This window comes from Apteryx mantelli, chromosome 5 (genome assembly GCF_036417845.1).
Source record: "Apteryx mantelli isolate bAptMan1 chromosome 5, bAptMan1.hap1, whole genome shotgun sequence".
Classification (NCBI taxonomy): domain Eukaryota; kingdom Metazoa; phylum Chordata; class Aves; order Apterygiformes; family Apterygidae; genus Apteryx; species Apteryx mantelli.
The window spans coordinates 12,476,959-12,496,064 of record NC_089982.1 but is presented as its reverse complement, the minus strand read 5'-3'; the positions used below and the strand labels follow the sequence as shown (position 1 = coordinate 12,496,064).

General features: G+C 42.7%; 1 protein-coding gene across 6 annotated transcripts in view; it reads left to right on the top strand.

Moving 5' to 3' along the window:
* The window catches only part of FAM13A (family with sequence similarity 13 member A), a 115,847-nt gene that overhangs the window by 87,506 nt on the left and 9,235 nt on the right, over window positions 1-19,106 (top strand). For 5 of the 6 annotated variants that reach the window (XM_067297528.1, XM_067297526.1, XM_067297527.1 and 2 more), the window contains 7 exons: window positions 6,804-7,017; window positions 7,301-7,439; window positions 8,575-8,656; window positions 8,794-9,014; window positions 10,373-10,456; window positions 14,837-14,932; window positions 16,510-16,593. In XM_067297528.1, the coding sequence (XP_067153629.1) occupies window positions 6,804-7,017; window positions 7,301-7,439; window positions 8,575-8,656; window positions 8,794-9,014; window positions 10,373-10,456; window positions 14,837-14,932; window positions 16,510-16,593 (920 nt within the window). The remainder of the gene's footprint in view (window positions 1-6,803; window positions 7,018-7,300; window positions 7,440-8,574; window positions 8,657-8,793; window positions 9,015-10,372; window positions 10,457-14,836; window positions 14,933-16,509; window positions 16,594-19,106) is intronic. The other variant, XM_067297529.1, reaches the window with a different exon arrangement.

The window sequence follows — 19,106 nt, the reverse complement described above, 5'->3', positions numbered from 1 at the left end:
GCTGTCACAGGAACCTTTTGAAATAATGATTCTTTTTTTTCTTCCTCGTGCATGCCTGTCACTACCAGTATTACTAGTGGGAGTCATATGAACACCTGAAGGGAGAATACAGCCCCTTGTCTGTCTGCCAAAAGCTGTCCCATCATATGAAATCAGCAGCACCTCTGGTACAAACCCCTGGTCCCCTCTTGTGTTTGGATTCTAGGTTTTTGCACTGTAAATATGAAACAGGCCTATAAGCACGCGTGATTGTTTCTGAAGAGCGCTTTTTTCAGATTCTTCCTTCTTCCATTCTGTTAAAATGTACTTGACAAGAGGAAGAGGTGGGCAGTTGCAAAAGGAGCAGCTGTCTGGGATGAGAGAGATGTTGTCTTCTAAAATACTTGCCTTCCAGAATCACCATTTTGTTGGTACAGTTAGAAGTGCAGCAAAATGGTGGTTTCTGTCTTGGCAATGAGAGACTGAATCTTTCCTAGCTGTGGATGTGAAATCAAGCTGGCAGCAGCCAAAAAGGGGAAGATGCTAACCTCAGCTGTCGGATCTCTTCCACAGCTAAAGGCAGAATCTGTCAGTGAGATTAGCTGTGCAAGGCAAGGATTTACTGCCCATCCCTGACTCCAGCAGCTGGGGCGTCCTCCCTTCCCATGCCAGCCTATGTCGCTGAAACCTTCACACATCTTTTTGGGCTCCATGCTGCCACTCTGGTCACCTCCCCAGTGAGGAGGAGGAAGACTGTGCCTCCAAATGCAGTAACAGAGAGTTATTCATTGCTTTGTTCCAGAAAATCTGAATGGTCCATTCCTCAGGAAATTGCCCATTCCTCCAAACACAGCTGAGCTGACTTCTGGAGGAGTCCTCTGTATCGTACTGCAGGACACGCAGACATCTAGCAACCAGGGAGGGCAAAGGGCGTCTGCTGGGGCCTTTTACTAGTGGCTTGTGAAAACAGTTACAGGTTGAGGGGTTGCCTTCAGCTGTAGCTGTTACTGCCTCCAGTCAAATGTTAAGAAAGGGCTTTGGAGAATGGGCACAAAAAACAATCATACAGGATAACTCCACCCATTGACTAGCTTTGATTCATCACCCAAGCAAACTCTCCATGTTTAGACCAGAGTTGCCTTAAAACCCTCTTCTTCAGGACACAGGAGTGTGGTAACTGTTATCAGATAAGCTGGCGTGGGCAGGGGTGGGGAAGAAATGTTCTCAACTTCAGGACCCCCTGCCTTTTATGTTATGTTACTTTCTCTGCTGGAAATGATACTGATTTTACCTGATTTTTTTTTTTAATTTTACCATGTGATCAAATCTGTACACAAGAAGAGAGATTGACTGTACTTCTGCAGGATGTGTTCCCCTGGCCTAAAGCCATGCAGGGAGAGCTTGGACACAGAAATTGCTTCCGCTTCCTCAAAGCAGTAGGCTCACACTCTGCCACATGCTCGGGCTGAGCTAATAGCAGCCAGTCGGGCTGCCTGGCCCACCCATTACACTGACCTTCTGCAGCAGCTTTGCATGTGCTGTGTGTAGGGCTGTATAGAGGGGTGTCATTATCACATGGCTAATGATGTAGTACATACGGTGTAAGTAGTATCTTGGCCAAATTCAAGGACCAAACACTTAACCTGGGTGTATTTCCTGGGATTTGAAAGAAGTGTTTTACTTGTGTGCATTCAGTGGATGCAAATCAAACAGTTTTTGTTCTCAAGCTGGGTGTGAACTGAGCTGTCTCCATAATAAATGCAAAAGCGAAGCCTGTGCCAGCGGCATTTCATGAGCAGTCACCTTGACCCTGCAGCTTCCCTCTTTCACTGGCAAATGGAGAGTGAACTGGGCTGTCTGACTGCTGCCTGCAAAGCCAATCAGTCAGCGCAGGCTGTGACTGCTTGTAAAGCAGTGTTTTCAGAGCTACTTCCATAGCAAAGATTTTTAATCTAGTTGCGGATTATTTTTGAATCATATGCCATGAGTGAAGAGGACACAGTGTTCTTTCATAGTCTGATGCTATTGTATAGAATTCTTATGAAATGTTACTAATTCAAGCCCCAAATTTGCTATCCTGCCCTCAAGGAAATTCTGAAAAGCACTAGAAGTATGTAGCTCTTCATGAAAGTGAATAGCCCTGCAAGTGATTGGAATAGACAGTTCAGTAAATTGATGTGTTCAGTTAATTGATGTGATGCATGTGATTGCTGCCTACTTTGCCTTATTACTCCAATTTTTTTAAAAAAAATCCATAGATGACATTCAAGCAGAGTTTGCAGTAACAAACACTTAAAAAAAACAGTCAGACTTTTTTTTGCATGTTTTTAAAGTTCTAAAAAATAGAATGAAAACAGAAGTTTTAAATGAATAAACATTCTCTTCAGTGTTGACAGTCCAGGTATTGCAGTGCTAAGACTTTGAGGGTGAAGCTCATTTACAAATAGTTTTGAGACTAACTTAATCGATACTTTCCCATGAGAAGAAACAAAGAGTATAGCAACAGAGAAAATGGGTGTTAGAATTTTTTTTGACGCTTCAGACTTAGATATGTCTCTATTTGTGTATAACAGACTGTCTTTAACATGAGAAACCAAAAGGTGATAAAACACATAGCATTTTTTTTTACTATGTGCAGAAATTAATTCTGTTAACTAATGTCCTTTTATATTATCCATATTTTAACAAATATGTATTTTCTAATTTTTTATTATGATGTTACATTATTAACAAAATATTGTTGGCTTGTTAGTTAATTGAATGATGTTTCATCCAACTAGCTGAAAAAGAGTGGTAGAGCTTTATTTGAGCTGTCCTTTTTGGTATACTGATATGCTAAGGAAGAATATTGAGGGTACTATTTAAGGATATTTTTAACAATTCTGTGTAAGATTTGTGAAGGATAGGGCATTAGTGAGCTAGTGAGTGTTTTAGGGTTTTCAATTCTTTTACTCCCTTCATTACAAGAGGTCTTTCTTTTTCTGGGGTCTTTCAAATGGGATTTAATACTAGGACCTCAGGTGTTGTAATTAGTTTAGACTTGTTAATCCCTCTAGACCTACATCAGTTTGCAGCAGCTAAGACTTTGGCCTCCTTTGTTTGCCAGACTGATGTGCTTAAAAGCAGTGTTAGCAGCATACGTCAGTTATGGTGGCTGCAGAGAGGAGACCAGGAGACCCTGATGGTACCTTGCCGGCCACACCTCTGCGGGAAGGTGTGTACAGGCATCCCAGCTTGTGTGAAGTTCTTGCCTGCAGCCACCCCCAGCAACTGTGTGACAAACAAACAATAACAGTGTAAAAAAAAAAAAAAAAAAAAAAGTCAGTTATAAAGTAGAGCAAGATGGCTTGGCGCTGACCAGTAATAACCACTGCAGAATTTGCTATGATTTGGCTTTCTTCATTCTTGCTTAAAATTGGTTTCTTGACGTCTCAAGTCACCCGTACGGCTGTTTGGCAGAGAGGTTGTATTGTAACAAACATATGTATGCCTTCAGAGCATTGCAGAACGCCTGCCAGTGGCTGGCAGCTTTGGTGGCAGATTAGCTACCTGTGGGATTTTGAAAGGTAAGGCAGCACTTCTGAAAGACTGCAAGCTCAATAGTGGTGTATTTCATTTCTGTGCCAACTTAGAGAATGAGTACTTGAAAGCATTGGATTGAGAGTCTGACTGAAAAATGGAAGATTCTTTCATCCTTTCTCTACACTGGTACAGCCATGGCAGTTAGTTACTGCCAAATAATTTTTTTCATGCAAAGTTTTCATTATGGAAAAATGAAAAAATATATAGTAAATAGAAAGAATGTAGATATGGCTAGAGAAACTGAAAGTTTTCTCTCAGCAAGGGAGTTCTGTTCAAGACAGAAGATGAGTAAGGATAACTCTGCTCTGTCAAGTCAGTGGCATAGAAAAGATAAAGCTTTTATATTCTTCACCGAGTTTCATATTCTTCAAATAGCGGAAAGGGTGGCAACACCAAAACTAATAGCAGATATTTCAAACTTGAAACATAAAGTCCAGGAATTTAGCAGCCTTCGAAAAGAGCTTAACACTTTGATATCTCTAAAGTAAATAAATGATGAAAGGTATTAAAGATTGCATTAGGCAAGATTTGATTGATCATGCAATGACAGATTAGGAAGAAATTTACCTTTAGTCAGTTACTGTATGTGCAATCCAGCAGTTCCAGTGCTTCCAGCTGAAGCATCTGGCACATACCCAGTATGAGAAACAAGGCACTTGGAGATGATAGCTCTGATCCAGTTTATCATATGATGTAGATATGATCCATAACTCTGATCCGAATATGTTCCTTTATTATTTGCTCTGTTGCTTTGGGGGCAGAGGGGAGAGCAATTTTGTGTTCAGGTGAGATTTTTCTTCTAAATACCTACAACTGTCAAGGGAAGTGATTTACCCATAGAGTCAGGCCTTTCATGGGTGAGGGTTAAAAACAACTGATTTTCTACAGCAGCCATTTCTTCTGTCCGAGTCTCAAATTTGATTTTTCCTTTTAGGACATATTTCCTTCCCCTTTTGACCCCTCCTTTGGAACATGAGTTTTTATTTTTTGGCAGTATTTTGAAAACAACAAAGTAGAAGCTACACATACCTCCGTCTCTGCTAACTTGCATTAAGCCGGGATTTGATCAGAGTCCTTTTGAGCCTTGCAATACTCTGAATGTTGCATGCTATCTGGTATGTAAATCCACCTTGGGACAAAGTCACATGCATCATGCAGGGTTGGTAATGGCTTTGTTAGCAGATGTGATAGAAGCTTAATTTGCTAAATATGCTACTGATTTCTTCTAATTTTATTCCATGGGGGTGTGATCTAACAATTTCCAAGATCAGTTTCTGTATGGAGGTGGGAGTTTCCACAAACTGGAAATGAGAGATGTCTGGAAGAGTCACATGCATCACTTTCATTTGACCAGCAAGAGTGAGGTATCAAGTCAGTTCCTGTTGCATTATCAGCCTTCTATTTTGCTTCAAGCAATCCTGTAAAGACCTTCCTGAAATTATTGTCGATCTAAGATTGAGGGAAGGGTGTTGCACTGAAGTGTCACAATTTGACTCAAAGGTTTGCCCTTCATTTTACCTTGCTTGTTACTGGATTCCTTGAGCAAAATATTTCAGGTATTAAGAACTGTCAAGGTGAAGGCAGCTTAGAAAAACTTCACATTCCAGAAATTAACAGCAAAGCGTAGGCTAAATAAGCTTTCCAGTCCATGGTAATATAGCGTACATACATCTGGGGTTTGCATACCTCATCAAAGTAACTTCTGTGAGCTAGGCTTGTATGTGCAGCGTATGCCTTTCCCTTATCACAACACCTGAGAGAGGCTCTTATGCAGAAACCTCCAACCATCCCTTTCAGAATAACTCACCAGTTTGCATGTAGCATCAGTCTCTAAGCAGAGGCGTGCAATTTATATTCATGTGCTGAGGAAGAAGGGAAGAGGAGGAAAGTAACAGTTGATGCAAGGATGCATGCAGAATACCTCCAAGCCTGTCATTGCTGAATTGTGGATGATCCTGTACTGCCCGAGTTGGAGGTAGGAGAATACTGAACAGCCTGGCGATTCTGTAAGGGAATCCTCATGCGATCCATTGTGAGCTATGGAAATGTTAACCTTGTCCCAAGCCAAAAGAAATACTGCTCTTTGTTCAAATACTGATAACTTATAAAGCCCAGGTTCTTCATGGAGTAAGATTAGTCCCACTAGGCACAGGAAATAATGAGTCTATAGCTCTGTGACTTATCTGTGAGCTTTCTCTAGTGTTTTTGTTTTGTTATTTGACTCTAGAACTGTTTGTTAGATTTATAAGTTGAAAGCCTGGCTCTTAAACTGTCTAATCCTATGGTGCTAAGTAGGAGCATGCAAATCAGCTTAGTAAACTATCTGAACACAGAACATTAGACCCCTTATGACATCCAGAGGGAGTGATCACAAGACTGAGGCGATTGCTTTCTGTGGGCTCCTGTATGCCAATCAGCAATGCTAAATCGGGTTTTCCTTTCTCTCCCACCCCACCATCTCCATATACAGGGTTGTTTATACTTCCAGCTGGTTAGATCACCCAGACAATTGACTATTTCTTCACTTCTCTACCATGCTACTAAGCAGCTGTACAGCTTCTAGTGTGGTCTAGGTTTGCTTGTGAGAAAGAAAAGAGGAAAACTGAGACCATATTACCATCACTGGTAATATGGTAACATGGTAATACGGTAACATCACTGTTGTCATTTTACAGGCTAGGTATTCTGTGGAACAGGTAGTAATGTGAGACCCCCTTTCCCTACAGACTAGAAAAATGCATGCTTACTGCCAGTCTTTGAATTTGTACTGGCTGGCAGCTGAGTCGTGTTGGAGTGCAGGAGTCTGAGGACTGCAGGAGTACAATTGCTTTGTTACTCATTTACAGCATTTGCTCATCCTGAAAATTGAACAAATTCCTCCTACAGACCAGAGTTGCCTCCTTTATGCTGCCATATGTCAATAATTCTGTTTTATCCAGCATAACCTTTTCCACAAAGGTGCTGGCTGGTGATAATATTGCTTGGTATCAGTCCGTGGTAATTACTGGCCAGATTTTGGGCACAGTTCTCTGTTGCACCTAGGTTGTTGTTTATGCTTGTGCAAAGCACCCTCTGTGGCAGTGTTTTGTACTGCTTTGCACCCTGGGCAGATGTGAATAATGACCCAGAGATTGCCTGACAACAAAGAATCAAGGATGTTATGTCTACATAAAAGTTGCCTTGAGTATGTAGTATATGTGAAACAAAAGTGATACAAACAGCTTTTGTCTTACTGTTTCCAGAGCCCATTCCTGCTCTTTCCTCATGGCAGCGGGACAGCTTAGATTCAGATGAGGCTCGCCTTTCTCCGCAGGCCGGCCGTTTAATTCGCCAGCTTCTGGATGAGGACAGTGATCCTATGCTGTCCCCTCGCTTCTATGCCTATGGACAGAGCCAACAGTACCTGGATGATACAGAAGTGCCTCCTTCCCCTCCCAATTCCCATTCATTCATGAGGTGAGTTGTATTGGGATCCTGTTCCTACCAACAGGGAACTTAGAGTTTTTATAAAAGTTGTTGGTAACTCTGATGGTTTCTGGGTTTGTGAATTAATATCTAGGGAGTTTCTGTCACCAAAAGAGACTGTTGTAGCATCCTGTTGTGCTATCTGTCGTTACAGAGTAGCAACATAGCTTTCTCACTTGAATGAGATTTGCCTTTATTTACCCAAAGTGTAACTGGCCTTCTGTGCATGAAGAGGTACTGCATAAGCTCTTACTGCAATCTCTGCTCTTGCTAGGAGGCGGAGTTCTTCCTTGGGATCTTATGAAGATGACAGAGAGGACCTGACCCCTGCACAGTTGACTCGGAGGATTCAGGGACTGAAGAAAAAGATCAGGAAGTTTGAGGACAAATTTGAAGAGGAGAGGAAATACAGAGTGAGTCTCTAGGAGCTAAGCATTGGTGTGGAGAAGTGTGCATTAGCAACAAAGGGAAAGGACATCAGGGAACTCTATCAAACATATATACAGAGCTGGAAAGTTTAAAAAAATAAATAAATAAAAAGGTTGCTGTCCAACAAATGAAAAACCTGCATCCCTCCTAAGCAAATTCCCTTCCCAAGTATTGCGTGCTGTTAGTGCAGCATGAGAAGTGGCCTAATGAACTCCTAAAATTTTGTTCACCACTTTAGATAGTGTTCTAAGAGCCAGTAACTCACTGCTTGGGAACAGCTATGCTAAACTTCTCATTTATTTGTTTATAATATATATATATTTGTTTTATTGGAAGTTTGGCTGCTGTGAAGCACAACTGCAGGTCTCATTTGCATAAGCCTCCTTGACAGTAATCCCAGGACACCGGTGCATTGCAAAGGAAAAGAAGATAGCAGGAGCCTTTGCTCCTGTATGAGGAACCATAGTCAAGTGCTGCTGAGCAGCAGCAGTGTACTGTACTCTAATTATTCCTGACATGCCCTTCTGATGCACAGAAAGCTTTTTAAGGAACTAAAGCTTCATATCTGTGCATGTTTGCTGGTGATCTAAACCACAAAGGATAGTACTGAAAGGATCTTGCCTGCAGTCAAGAAAGGCTGAATGAGATGTGCAGAGCTCTCTGTAGCCTTAGCATTTGGATTGTTTCAGTGTCTTTGGATGGTAGACAAACTTCATATGAATACATACATCTTAACTCTCCTCAAACTGTTTGTTCAAGATTTCCCTTATTTTGGGGATGCCTACCTGGTAAGAAAGAGTAGACCAAGGACTTCAGTGTGAATCTGGGCCTCTGAGCCCCTGCTACAACATAATATTTGAATTTTGTCTTCAGAAGTTTAGTGTTTTCCAAAAACAAATCAATGTCAAAGTGCCTCTAAGAGACAGTCTTGTGACAGGCAGGGCAATCAAAGCAAGGTCTGCAGTGAGTTGGTAATAGTTGTGCAGGTAGCAGTCAGAAGGCAATGCCTTTGCTCTCTCCTGGGTCCAAATTCTACTGCACATCTTTGTGACAGGCGTGTGTTTCAGTGGGTCTTTGCTGGTTTAGCACAGATTCATCATGACTGTTCTTTCCTTGCAGCCTTCCCACAGTGATAAAGCAGCCAACCCTGAAGTGCTCAAATGGACAAATGACTTGGCCAAATTCCGAAAGCAACTTAAAGGTGAGCAGCCACCGTTGGTGTACCTTCTGGGCTGGAGTTGGCCTCACTTAAATGTGATGTTAGGCAGTGACACTGTCACTGAAAACACATTTTAAAAGAGAAAAATAATTCCTCTTCTGCCAAACTCTCTCCTGTAGAGTCAAAACTGAAGATATCGGAGGAAGACCTTGCCCCTGTGGTGCGTCAGCGGAGCAACACGCTCCCCAAGAGCTTTGGTTCTCAGCTCGAAAAGGAAGATGACAAGAAGCAAGACCTGTCAGATAAATCTACCAAGCCTGCTGTGGAAGTGACTCTTGAGTCTATCCAGAAGAAGCTTCAAGAAAAACGAGCAGAGACAAACCGACCTGAGGATATTAAGGTACAATATCTGCAGATCAGATTTTGGCTTTTAAGTACCAGTGTGGAACACATGGCTGCACAGTCACTCGTGAAAGCTTTGTAATCTTTTAGGTTTTGTCACAAAGTCTACAACCTTTATTCCTGCCTGACTTGCCTTAGTTTCTTTCCCTCTGTCTTTAATATATGTGATTTTTTTTTTCCCCAGAGCTCTGTTTCTACTGAATGTCATTGTGCTTTCTTTCTCTGATTCTCACAGATTCCAAGTAACATTTCTGGATGCTTGCACCTTGTGTTTAGGTTTGGATATTTCTGTTACGTCCGAAGGCTTTGGCAAATTCTGAGTCTTCCAGTCATTCTGGAGATTAGGCCATCTATTTTCTTTTGATTCACTCCAAAGCTGAGTGCTCTTGTCTCAGGGCGTTTTATAGCTGCTCTTCTGAGTTTCATATTGAGTCCTGTTAGCTTCTATAATCTCTGAGGGTTAGCAGCAAAGAGATCTTTGTGTCTGATGTTGCTAGTTCCTGAGTTGTTGGTAGCCTTGTAAATGAAGTCCTTGAGCCTGCTGACATGTAAATTGTGCAGTGCTTTGCAAGAGAGGAGCAGACAGAATTATCTTTGTTTACTAGGTTTGCAGAACAAGAAGATACACACAGTATGTTTGGCAGTTTTGCAGCAGTAGCAAGAATCCACAGCCTGACCTTTTAAAGACGGCCTGTGATAATATTTGGTGCAATGATAGGGAGGCAATGTCCAGTGTCAGGCAAGTTCAGTGGAGGAGCTCTGGCAAACTTAGTTATGGAAGTCTCCTGCATCAGTCTGCCCTTTTTTTGGCTTGGTCTCCCCAGCCTGTCTGCCAGAGCTTATCGCTCCATAGCAGAATTGGCAGGAGATGGTCTGACCGCACTTCAGTTCTCAGTTAAGTGTGTTTATGGCAGTCAAAGTAAAGACAGCAAGCTTTGCAAGAGGTACCGGAGCCTGTCTCAGATTTGGAGGACAAGAAAGAACATGCTTTTCATTGCAGGACTTAAAAGGCAGGCCATCTTAAGTGAAAAACAACCACCACAATTAAAAGTTGCATAGCACTGTTTTTTCAAAGCACGCTGAAAATTGATAAATCCCCTTATGTACATACAACACTTTTCTGTCCGGTCCAAAGGTTATTTGGTTTTAATCTGCCTCCACTGTACAAAGTGGGCCACTCATCATAACGGTCTCTGTAGCCATGTAACTGAGAAAAGGGGACTGGAAAGCAGTGATGAGTCTTCAAAACATTAATGACAAAATAACATGACTTTGGTAGGACCACAGATCAGTACTGTTTGAGTCTAGGAATCTGACTTTTTTCTTTCTCCTCTCTCCATGTTCCACTTTTTACAGGACATGACAAGAGATCAGATAGCAGCTGAGAAGGTGGCTCTTCAAAAAGCCTTGCTGTATTACGAAAGCATTCATGGCAGACCGGTATGTACAGCAGCATTTTTTCAAAGTGTTTCTTTATATGTCTTTGTCTGTGGTAAATGATCCCCATAATACTCCTTTTCCGACTCTCTCCTCCCAAATTACTCAGCCATTCCTACTTTCCCTACTCAAGCAAGGAAGGAGCAACACTAGAAGACACACCCAGCCATATTGCTTGGTGCATGTTTCAGAACGCTTGCCTGTGGAAAAATAGGTTTTCTAGCCCTGAGTTGGCTACTAGTTTTACAGTGTTTCTGTTTGACTGGGATGGGTTTGCTTGAAATCTCATGCTGGCCTAGTCTATCTGGTTACTAAGACCAGGGAGAGCAGAACAGCTTGTTTTTTGCTACCACTGCTCCTGAGGAGTCTGTTCTCAGCAAGATGGTGTCTGCACACAGTGCAGGACTTGGCAGATACTTAGCAGGTAGACTGAGCTGAGGTCGAAGGTGCATTATTTTGGCATCATGCTCACCAGGATCTGCAGATATTCAGCGTGTAGTCCAGCTGACTCACCAGCTTTGCCAGGGGTACAGTCTGCACAGGAATAGTTGTATCCCCCATCCAGCTAGGAATTTTTCAATTTGGCAATATTAATGGCTAATTGGAAAGATGTGTGTGCATGCACTGCCTTTTCTTAGAGGAGCTGCAAAGTTTTTCCCACAGCACCTTGATATTTGCATGGAGGGCATCTTATGCCAGAGGTTTCATGGCACAGTTTAGTCTCTGAGTGTCACAGCATAAGTTGCAGTGAGATTTCTTTCTTTCCTGTGAAATGCATGCTTGTTTCCCTATGCCAGCAGAAGGGCAGGAGGTTTCTTTGCATTTCATCTTAACAAAGAAACATAATTTGCGAAGATGGAGAATTAGGTAGTGTGTTCTGTTGACCTCTGCTGTGACAGAAACACGGTGGCTTTTCAGTTCCCAGCCACCATGCACTGGGGTTGACTTTGTATGAATCTCTCCTCCTCTTTCACTGATGACATTATAATCTTTGCTACCATCTGTATAGGTAAAGTAATTCATTTCAGAGTGGTGCTAATACCTTGAGTAGTGGCCTAGGAGCAGCCATTTACTGCTTATGAGGAGCACTTAATTAGTACAGCTGACAAAGGTGTTATTCTTCTGCTGCATGGGAGTCCTGATCTCTTCCTTCCTTTTGCTCCTGAGTTATCCTCCTTTGCCCATTGGCTTAAAAAAGTCCTCACAAATCTATGTAAAATCCTTCATAAAGTACTAGTATGTATATGTACACGTACATCAGCAGGTGAAAACAGCATGGCTGTATGAGAGGACATGCAGTTTTGTTACTGTGTAAAACAGCAAAAGGCCAATACAAGACAATCCACTTAATATTCCCTGTCTTCTCCAGCAGAGAGTCTAAGTCTGCTTTTGCTGCTTTTATAGTGATGTAAAGCAAGAGGTGGCATCTCATTGAAGTGAACTCACTTAAATCTGTTTACAAAGAGAGCAAGCCCAGAGCCCAGCTTATCAGCATAGCTTTTTTTATTTTTTCCCTTTCAGATGCTTTATTTCTACAACTGCTTTTTAACGTATTTGTTTTTAAGTAAGCAGTCTATACCTAGCAACACTGAACCGCATGGCAAGGAAGGCACAGCTGATCAGCTTTTGCTGCTTCCAGTTCCTGGCATTACAGCAGTGGAAAAGTACTGAGAGCTTGAGGAGAATGTGGATAGTTCAGCCAACTATTTTTTTTTTAAGATATTTAACTAAACAAGAAAAACAATGGAGCTCAGATTTGTTGTGCAACTGGGTCTTTCTGCACCAGTGATAGATGAACCTGCAGAGGTGGAACTGAACTGTTTTAGTGAAGCCAAAAGATCTCTCTCTGCGGAAATTCTCAAGCTGCTCTAACAATGCAAGCAATGGTCTCTTCCTTGGCTGCTGCTCTTTGCCATATGGAGTGTGCCCCAGAGCTGTGTCAAAGGCTCCGTTATTCTAACAGGTTTTTTGCGTTTTGATGTTCTCCCAAAATATACTCAGGTTTCACTGGTATTATTTGTGTTTACCTAGTGAGACAGTTTGCCCATGTGCAAAACGTTTTTCTTCAGAGTCTGCTTTCTGTTTAAATGTGCTGGTGTAAGTCTGTGTGGCTGACTCAGGCCCCATAAACTTACCTTCGATGCCTAAATTAATTCTTTGTGTTGTTGCTCCATAGTGATATTCAGACTCTGAAGCATGTCATGTATTTTTCCATTCCCCAACACACCTAAGGATTTTTTGCCCATTCCAAGGCTTATGTTTTGGGGGGGTTTTCTCTCTGTACAAAACAGGGGTATTTATCTACTCTGAAGTGTCATTAACTAAAGGTTTGGTTCTCAGCCTCAGCATAAGCCCTTTCATAGTTTTTTTTCTAAGTAACAGAAACTGCCTGAGTCGACAGTGATGCTATGCCTCGTGTTATACTAACTCCTAACATAGCAAAGCTAGGAAACGAGCCCAGTAGGCCAGCAGATTTCTCCAGTTTTATGCCTGATTAAGATCAATTGGTTTTAGAAAAATTTTCAAAGTTTGAGACAACTTGCTAGTCAGTATAATTGAATGCAGATACATCAGCACAAAACTCAGTGCAATAGAGAGTGCTGAATGAAATGTGTACCACTGGTCGTACCCCTCTCATCAACACGAGTTGCCTGCTCTTTGTTCTGCCCCACAGATAGCTAGCTCAGGGTTGTTGGGTGTTGGAGCCAGGCTGCTCTTTGGGGGTCTGGGACGTGCAGGCTCTAGAGCTTAGATTGCCCATCCAAATACCCCATCTCAGACTTGGGGATGTTTGCATTGAATCCAAACAGGAATAAAAGGTCTTCCTTCTGTTCCTCCCTATTCATCTCTCCCTGAAGTAAGAAATAGAGTTGGGTGTCACGATGAAGATGCTTCCTCTAAGTTGTTAGAGTTCATCTGTGCCAGTCTGACTCCTGCCAACACTTAGAGCATCTCCTTTGCCCCTCACAGACCAGCACCCTCTCCTGCTCCAGAGAGATTATGTGAAAGCTTTAAAAAGCCTGCTCCAGTGAAAGTTAGTTGCAGACAAAATAAAAGAATGATCCCAGTGTTCACTGTAAAGTTTCTGCCCTATCTCAAGCTGCTTTCCCTCCCCTCCTATTTCTGTTGCAGAAAGGGAGACTGTACAAGCTCAGTAGGGGTTGCACTGGTGATGTTGATTTTTACATGGCAGCTGTTCAGATGCTCTGGTGATTAGCAGCAGTGAAAAGCCTTGAGGAAGGTAGGAATTTCATCAGAATCAGTTAAAGCTTCCTCTCTTAAGAGCTTTATAATCTGTTAGACAAAAGATCTAATGGAAGGACAGTCATAAAATGTAGGTCAGACAATGCTGAATACAAAGTCAGATGATGATCAGTTTGGTTCTGCTGAATATTTTGTTTGTTTGTTTTTCAGCCCTGCTAGTGAAATAGACCCCCACTTCCTTACAACTAGTGCTTAGTTGGACAGACCTTTATTTTCCCACACTGGCTATTGTCTGCTATGGGATTCAGTCTTCCCTTCTGCATTTTCAGTACCACTGAGATTTTCTTCTTAGCTTGCATCTCAAAGCAAATTAGAGTAAAATGAACACCAGAAGCTTAGAACAGCAATTCTCAAACTGAGGAGGGGAGTGCAATGTGCAGCTAGGAGGAGTGGAGTTAGGGACAGAGTAATGTAAGGAAGGTTCAAGGTGGGTAGCATAGTGCTATCCTGTCTCCTCTGTGCCACACAACCCTGATACCTTCATCCTGTCTCAGGTCGGTGGTAGCTCCTCTTCCCAGCAAAGTTGCTTGGAGGAAGGGTGGAGGGAAAAGGTAAGGAGTTAAAAAGAACTGCTGGCTTTGAGAGTAAATTAAAAGGAAGAGCGAAGTAGGAAAGTCAGATTTTGTGACTTTTGTGAAGTTGGTAGGTTAACCTACCCTAGGAAAGCCTTCTTGGGGAGACAGACATTCACTGCAGCTCCTTTCTCTTTTCCTGGGTCATAAACACTGCCTCTGAGGTCTATGCCACAAGATTGAGTGTGGGAAACCTCATGTTGTGCCTGACAATGATAGACGTGATTACAAGCACAGACTAGCGGCTCTATGGGTGGTTTTGTGCTGTGGACATATGATACCTAAGCTGGTTTTTTGAATCTCCTGTCTCACACAGCCACGTTACAAGACACCCGCAGCATAGGTGTTGCTTAACCTGGAGACTGGGGCACATCTGGGTGAGGAGCACTCACATTTCCAATTTCCATACTATTGCTACTGGACTGTTGTCCTTGTAAAATTCCCTTCAAGCCCCCTCTGACTAAAAGTGATTACAGGAACATGCATTAGAGATTGGAGTATTTGCTGCAGACTTGCTTCATGGATCTCATTTCTTTTTCCTTTTCAGGTAACCAAAAATGAACGACAGGTGATGAAGCCATTGTATGACAGATATCGCTTGGTCAAACAGATCCTCTCCAGGGCCAACACCATTCCTATTATTGTAAGTAGAACACGCTTTTAGGGGCTATTTGTTTGGTTTGGAGTTGAGAAAACAGGGGAATCACCACACCTTTGCATACAACACAGTCACAGAGGCCAAATCCCAACCTCCCTTATCACCCAAAGACCAAATAAATAAGGGTGAACCATTGACATTCAAGATACTGCAGTGGGCAAAGTTGGTCAAGGGACTCTAGTGCCCACCCATGAGTCATGGGACACATCCCACCTCATATTGTTTCTCCTCTTTCCATTGGGCTGCTGCTGTTATTTCATCACCTTGTGTTTGGCTACAGGCTCCCTTCCCTTTTCTTACCAATCCACCCTCAGAGCTGTAGGTCTTCATGTTGGTTGGTTACACACGATAAAATGTTCTATTATCACAGACTTGTGGGTCCTACAGCAGGTGTGATTCCACTCAGCTGAAAGAAAGTGCCAGCAGCCTCCCAACACTTGACTTGTATTAAAGAGATGCTGCAAGTGGCAGATATTCCCTCATTCAGGATGATGCTTTGGCAAGGAAGCACTGACACTAGCATGGAATCCAGTGCATCTCTCTAGTGAGCAAACAGTCTCAAATTTTAGAGAACTTGTGTACACCACTTTAAAAAAATTTTTTTTTGACATAAAAACTACACCCAGAATCCTTTCAGCCTGTCTGTGGAAAGAGGATTGTTTTATCTTGGTTGCTGCTTGCTCTGTCTGTCATGTATGATCCCTTACTCTTTTGCTATTACCAGGCAGCACTCGTGTCCTGGCTGCTGGTTTTTGTAGACTGCCTGCTGAAGTGAATGGACTGGCACAGCATTACTCAGTGCAGTCAGACACATTGAGAAGTGCATTTTTCTGCACATAGTGGGAGGTGGTCCTGCATTTAAAACAAAACAAAAAGCTGTTCTTCTTTGAGTATGCAAAATACTCCCCAGGGTGTGCTGTGAAGACAGTGCTGGCAATCAGAAGAAAGAAACCCTCTAGTTCTTCACGGGCAGTTTAAGGTAGAGCTATCAAAAGTGAGCTCAGGTTCTGTTTAGATACAAAATTGAAATTGCACAGTGGCTAGCAGAGGAGAGAGGAGAAGGGTTTTCCCCAGCCCCTTTAATGAGAGCTGTGAGAAGTTCCTGCTGAGGCAAGAGACATTTGAAAATCCATATATACGTCTTCAGGCACTTCAGTGGGAAATCAGGCTCCTGGAAAGCAGGCCTAGAGAGTTTAGTTGGGCTTACACCATAGATCTGGAGAGCCAACCAAATGTTGCATGTGTGTGCATGGGCCTCAGGCTGGGGGTTATTTTCTTGCAGCCTTTACTTTGTAGTTTCTGCCCAGCTAGTATTCCAGCCTCCAGGCATTTTGCTTACACATTTGGCACTGACGTCCCTTACTAAGCAACATCTTGAGAGAAAACAGTCCAAGCTTCAAGGGGTTTGCCAAGCATATTTTTCTTCTTTAAGAAATAGATTTTTCCTGATGGTCTGGCGATGAGCTGAGAGTGAGTGAATGAGTGAGTGAGAATGAGCGGAAAGCAGGTTGTGGAGGAGAAAGGGGTTCATAATATAACATACTTGTTAACACCTGTCACAGGGTTCCCCCTCCAGCAAGCGGAGAAGCCCTTTGCTGCAGCCAATTATCGAGGGCGAAACAGCTTCCTTCTTCAAGGAGATAAAGGTGAAGACCTCCAGCTGCTAACTAATTGCTCAGTTTGCATCAGTTCTTCCCTCCTACCAATGAAAGAGAATGATTGATTGATTGATTGTTTTTTTCCGTCAGTGTTGATTTTTTGCAGTGTCTTCCTGAAAAATCAGTAGCTGCTTTAAGCCTCGCCAGTTCTGAATAAATTCTTCCCTCTGGTGTTGTAGATAAGACTACAGTATTTCTGTGGCTTTGCATTCTTACCCTTCCTTCTCCTTCCCCCTGCCACCCGCACATAATATATTTTATTTTGCCAAAAACTCAAAATTATCTGTTGCACCTTGGCGTTTTTCTTTTTTTCTCCCTTTTTAATAATGCTAACTTGTTTTGTGGTAGTTTCTCTCACTCCAAAGCTCTGTGGCTTGCACACAGCACCGTGGCTGGAATGAGCTCTCACAGAATTAACACTCGCACGTGGAGCCAACCGGGGAATTTACGGGATCCATACCTACTCCCATTCACATGCTTATTTTATCCAGGGCTCTTTTCTCCCACCTTGTAAATGGTATTTCTAACCAAGGCAGCATTAGGACAGAAGTAAGAACAACTCAGTTCTGTTAGTTAACACTTGGTCAGATTTGGATGACAGGATCATTACATTGTTTTCTTGTGCTGCTGTGGGGTGATAGTTCTTAGTGGTGAAGACTGCTGTGACAATATAGGGCCTCCTTCCTCTGAGAAGGAAAGCCCAACTGTTGAACAGGAAAAGAAGCGTGCAACTGGGCCCTGGCTTGCTTTTGTTGCCATTGCGGTGTAAAGGCAAAGAAGGTGCTTCAGCATGCTTGGGTCACTTATCTGTTATCCAGCCAGAACTTGGTTAGTGGTCTTACTGCAAACCTAGACATCCAAGATAATTTGATTATAAGGCAATTATGGTAGATTGTATATTAATGGGCTATTCCAGGCACATATTCATTAAAATCAAGTTGCAGACTGAAGCGTGTTAAACTGCTCTTTGGAGGCTATTAGTCATCACTGAGCTCTCTTCAATATTTTCTAGGTGATTGGTGCATCAGATCTGTAATGAAGGTTTGGTTTTGTTTTGTTTTGTTTTGTTTTAGTGTGTCCTCTATTTTTCACCTGTGCTTGCACCCAGCATCAGAACTTAGAGCTGCCATTTGTGGTGGTCTCTGGTGTCTAGCCTGGCTGGTGCTGTGCCCGTGGAGTGCCCTGGCAGCATCTCACTGGCTCAGGGGTGTCATGCAGGGAGCATAGACCTTCTCAAGAGCCATGGTGTTCTTGAGCGCAGGTCAAGGTGACAACCTTAAGCCTATTAACCCTTAAATGAGACCCTGTGAAGCTCCACAAGGCTGCTTTGAACTGAACAAAACCCTCAGAATTAAACAGGAAGTTGCCAAAAGGCCCAAAAGTTTGGCCCCTGCGTAGGCACAATGTGGGCAGAGTGCTACCTATCTTGGCAGGCCCTAGCCATCATTTATTATTTAATCATTCAGGACAGCTGAGGGATGAAAACTTGAAGCGTGATTTGAGGTGAAGCCTTACAAAACATTTGGGTAGAATATCTTGAATATTATCAGTGTTTAGAAAAATCATTGGGAAGCTTGTTTGCTGGAAACAGTGATGACTGGGATACTCTGCAGATTTTATATTTGAGGCTTCAGAAAGTTTAAATGCCTCATGATTGCCTGGAGATCCAAGCAGGTGCCAGCCAAATGGGTCTAATCAATGAAGATCATTTTGGTTCGAGGTGAAATGACTGTGCCAGATTTACAGATTCAAGTTACACAGAGACTTTGCTTCTGTCTTTGTGAGCAGCTTGTTACATCACTCATGAGAATTGCACTTTTCCTTTCCCTCCAGGAGTCGAATCCAGAAACTCCTCCCTCTCCTAGGAAGGGGAACAGGAGCTTCTGCTTTGGTGCCTGAGAGATTTCCCTAAAAATAAAGTGTACAATTTTTACCAGTTAGGACGACTAGCAAATCCTCCCCCATGCCCAAGCAGGAGCAGCGGTCTCCCGCTTTGGTCCTCGCTGCCATTACCAGCAGTGCAGGGCAGCATGTGTGGGGTGCTGGAAACGGCTGCAAGCGACAGTCTCCCTTCCCTCCCCCAGCCCAACGTGACATTGTCTGCAGGGTTTTAAAATAGTACGTGACTGCAGTCACAGCACCAGTTGTTCCCTTGAAAGGCTCAGTTTTATGCCTTCTACTTAAGCTATATGGTTTACTTTTGGAGAAATGGTCTCATCTAATCATATGCTAAATATTGCTTTAACTCTCACCGGTTCCCTGCAGATTTTCCTAAGATGTTTTCAAACTTCTTTGTATCTTTTTGTTGTTGTTGTTGTTGTTACTATTCAGAGATTCTCTCCAGCTAATCTTTTCTTCATCCTCAAGCCTCCATCTCAGTTGTAATTCTCAGCCTGTGGCTTTGCATTCCATTTTCATGGCCTAGAGCTCTACCACAAGAAGAAAACTCTGGGCACACTCTGATCTCATGCTAATGTGTGCATTTATAAATCATTGACTTT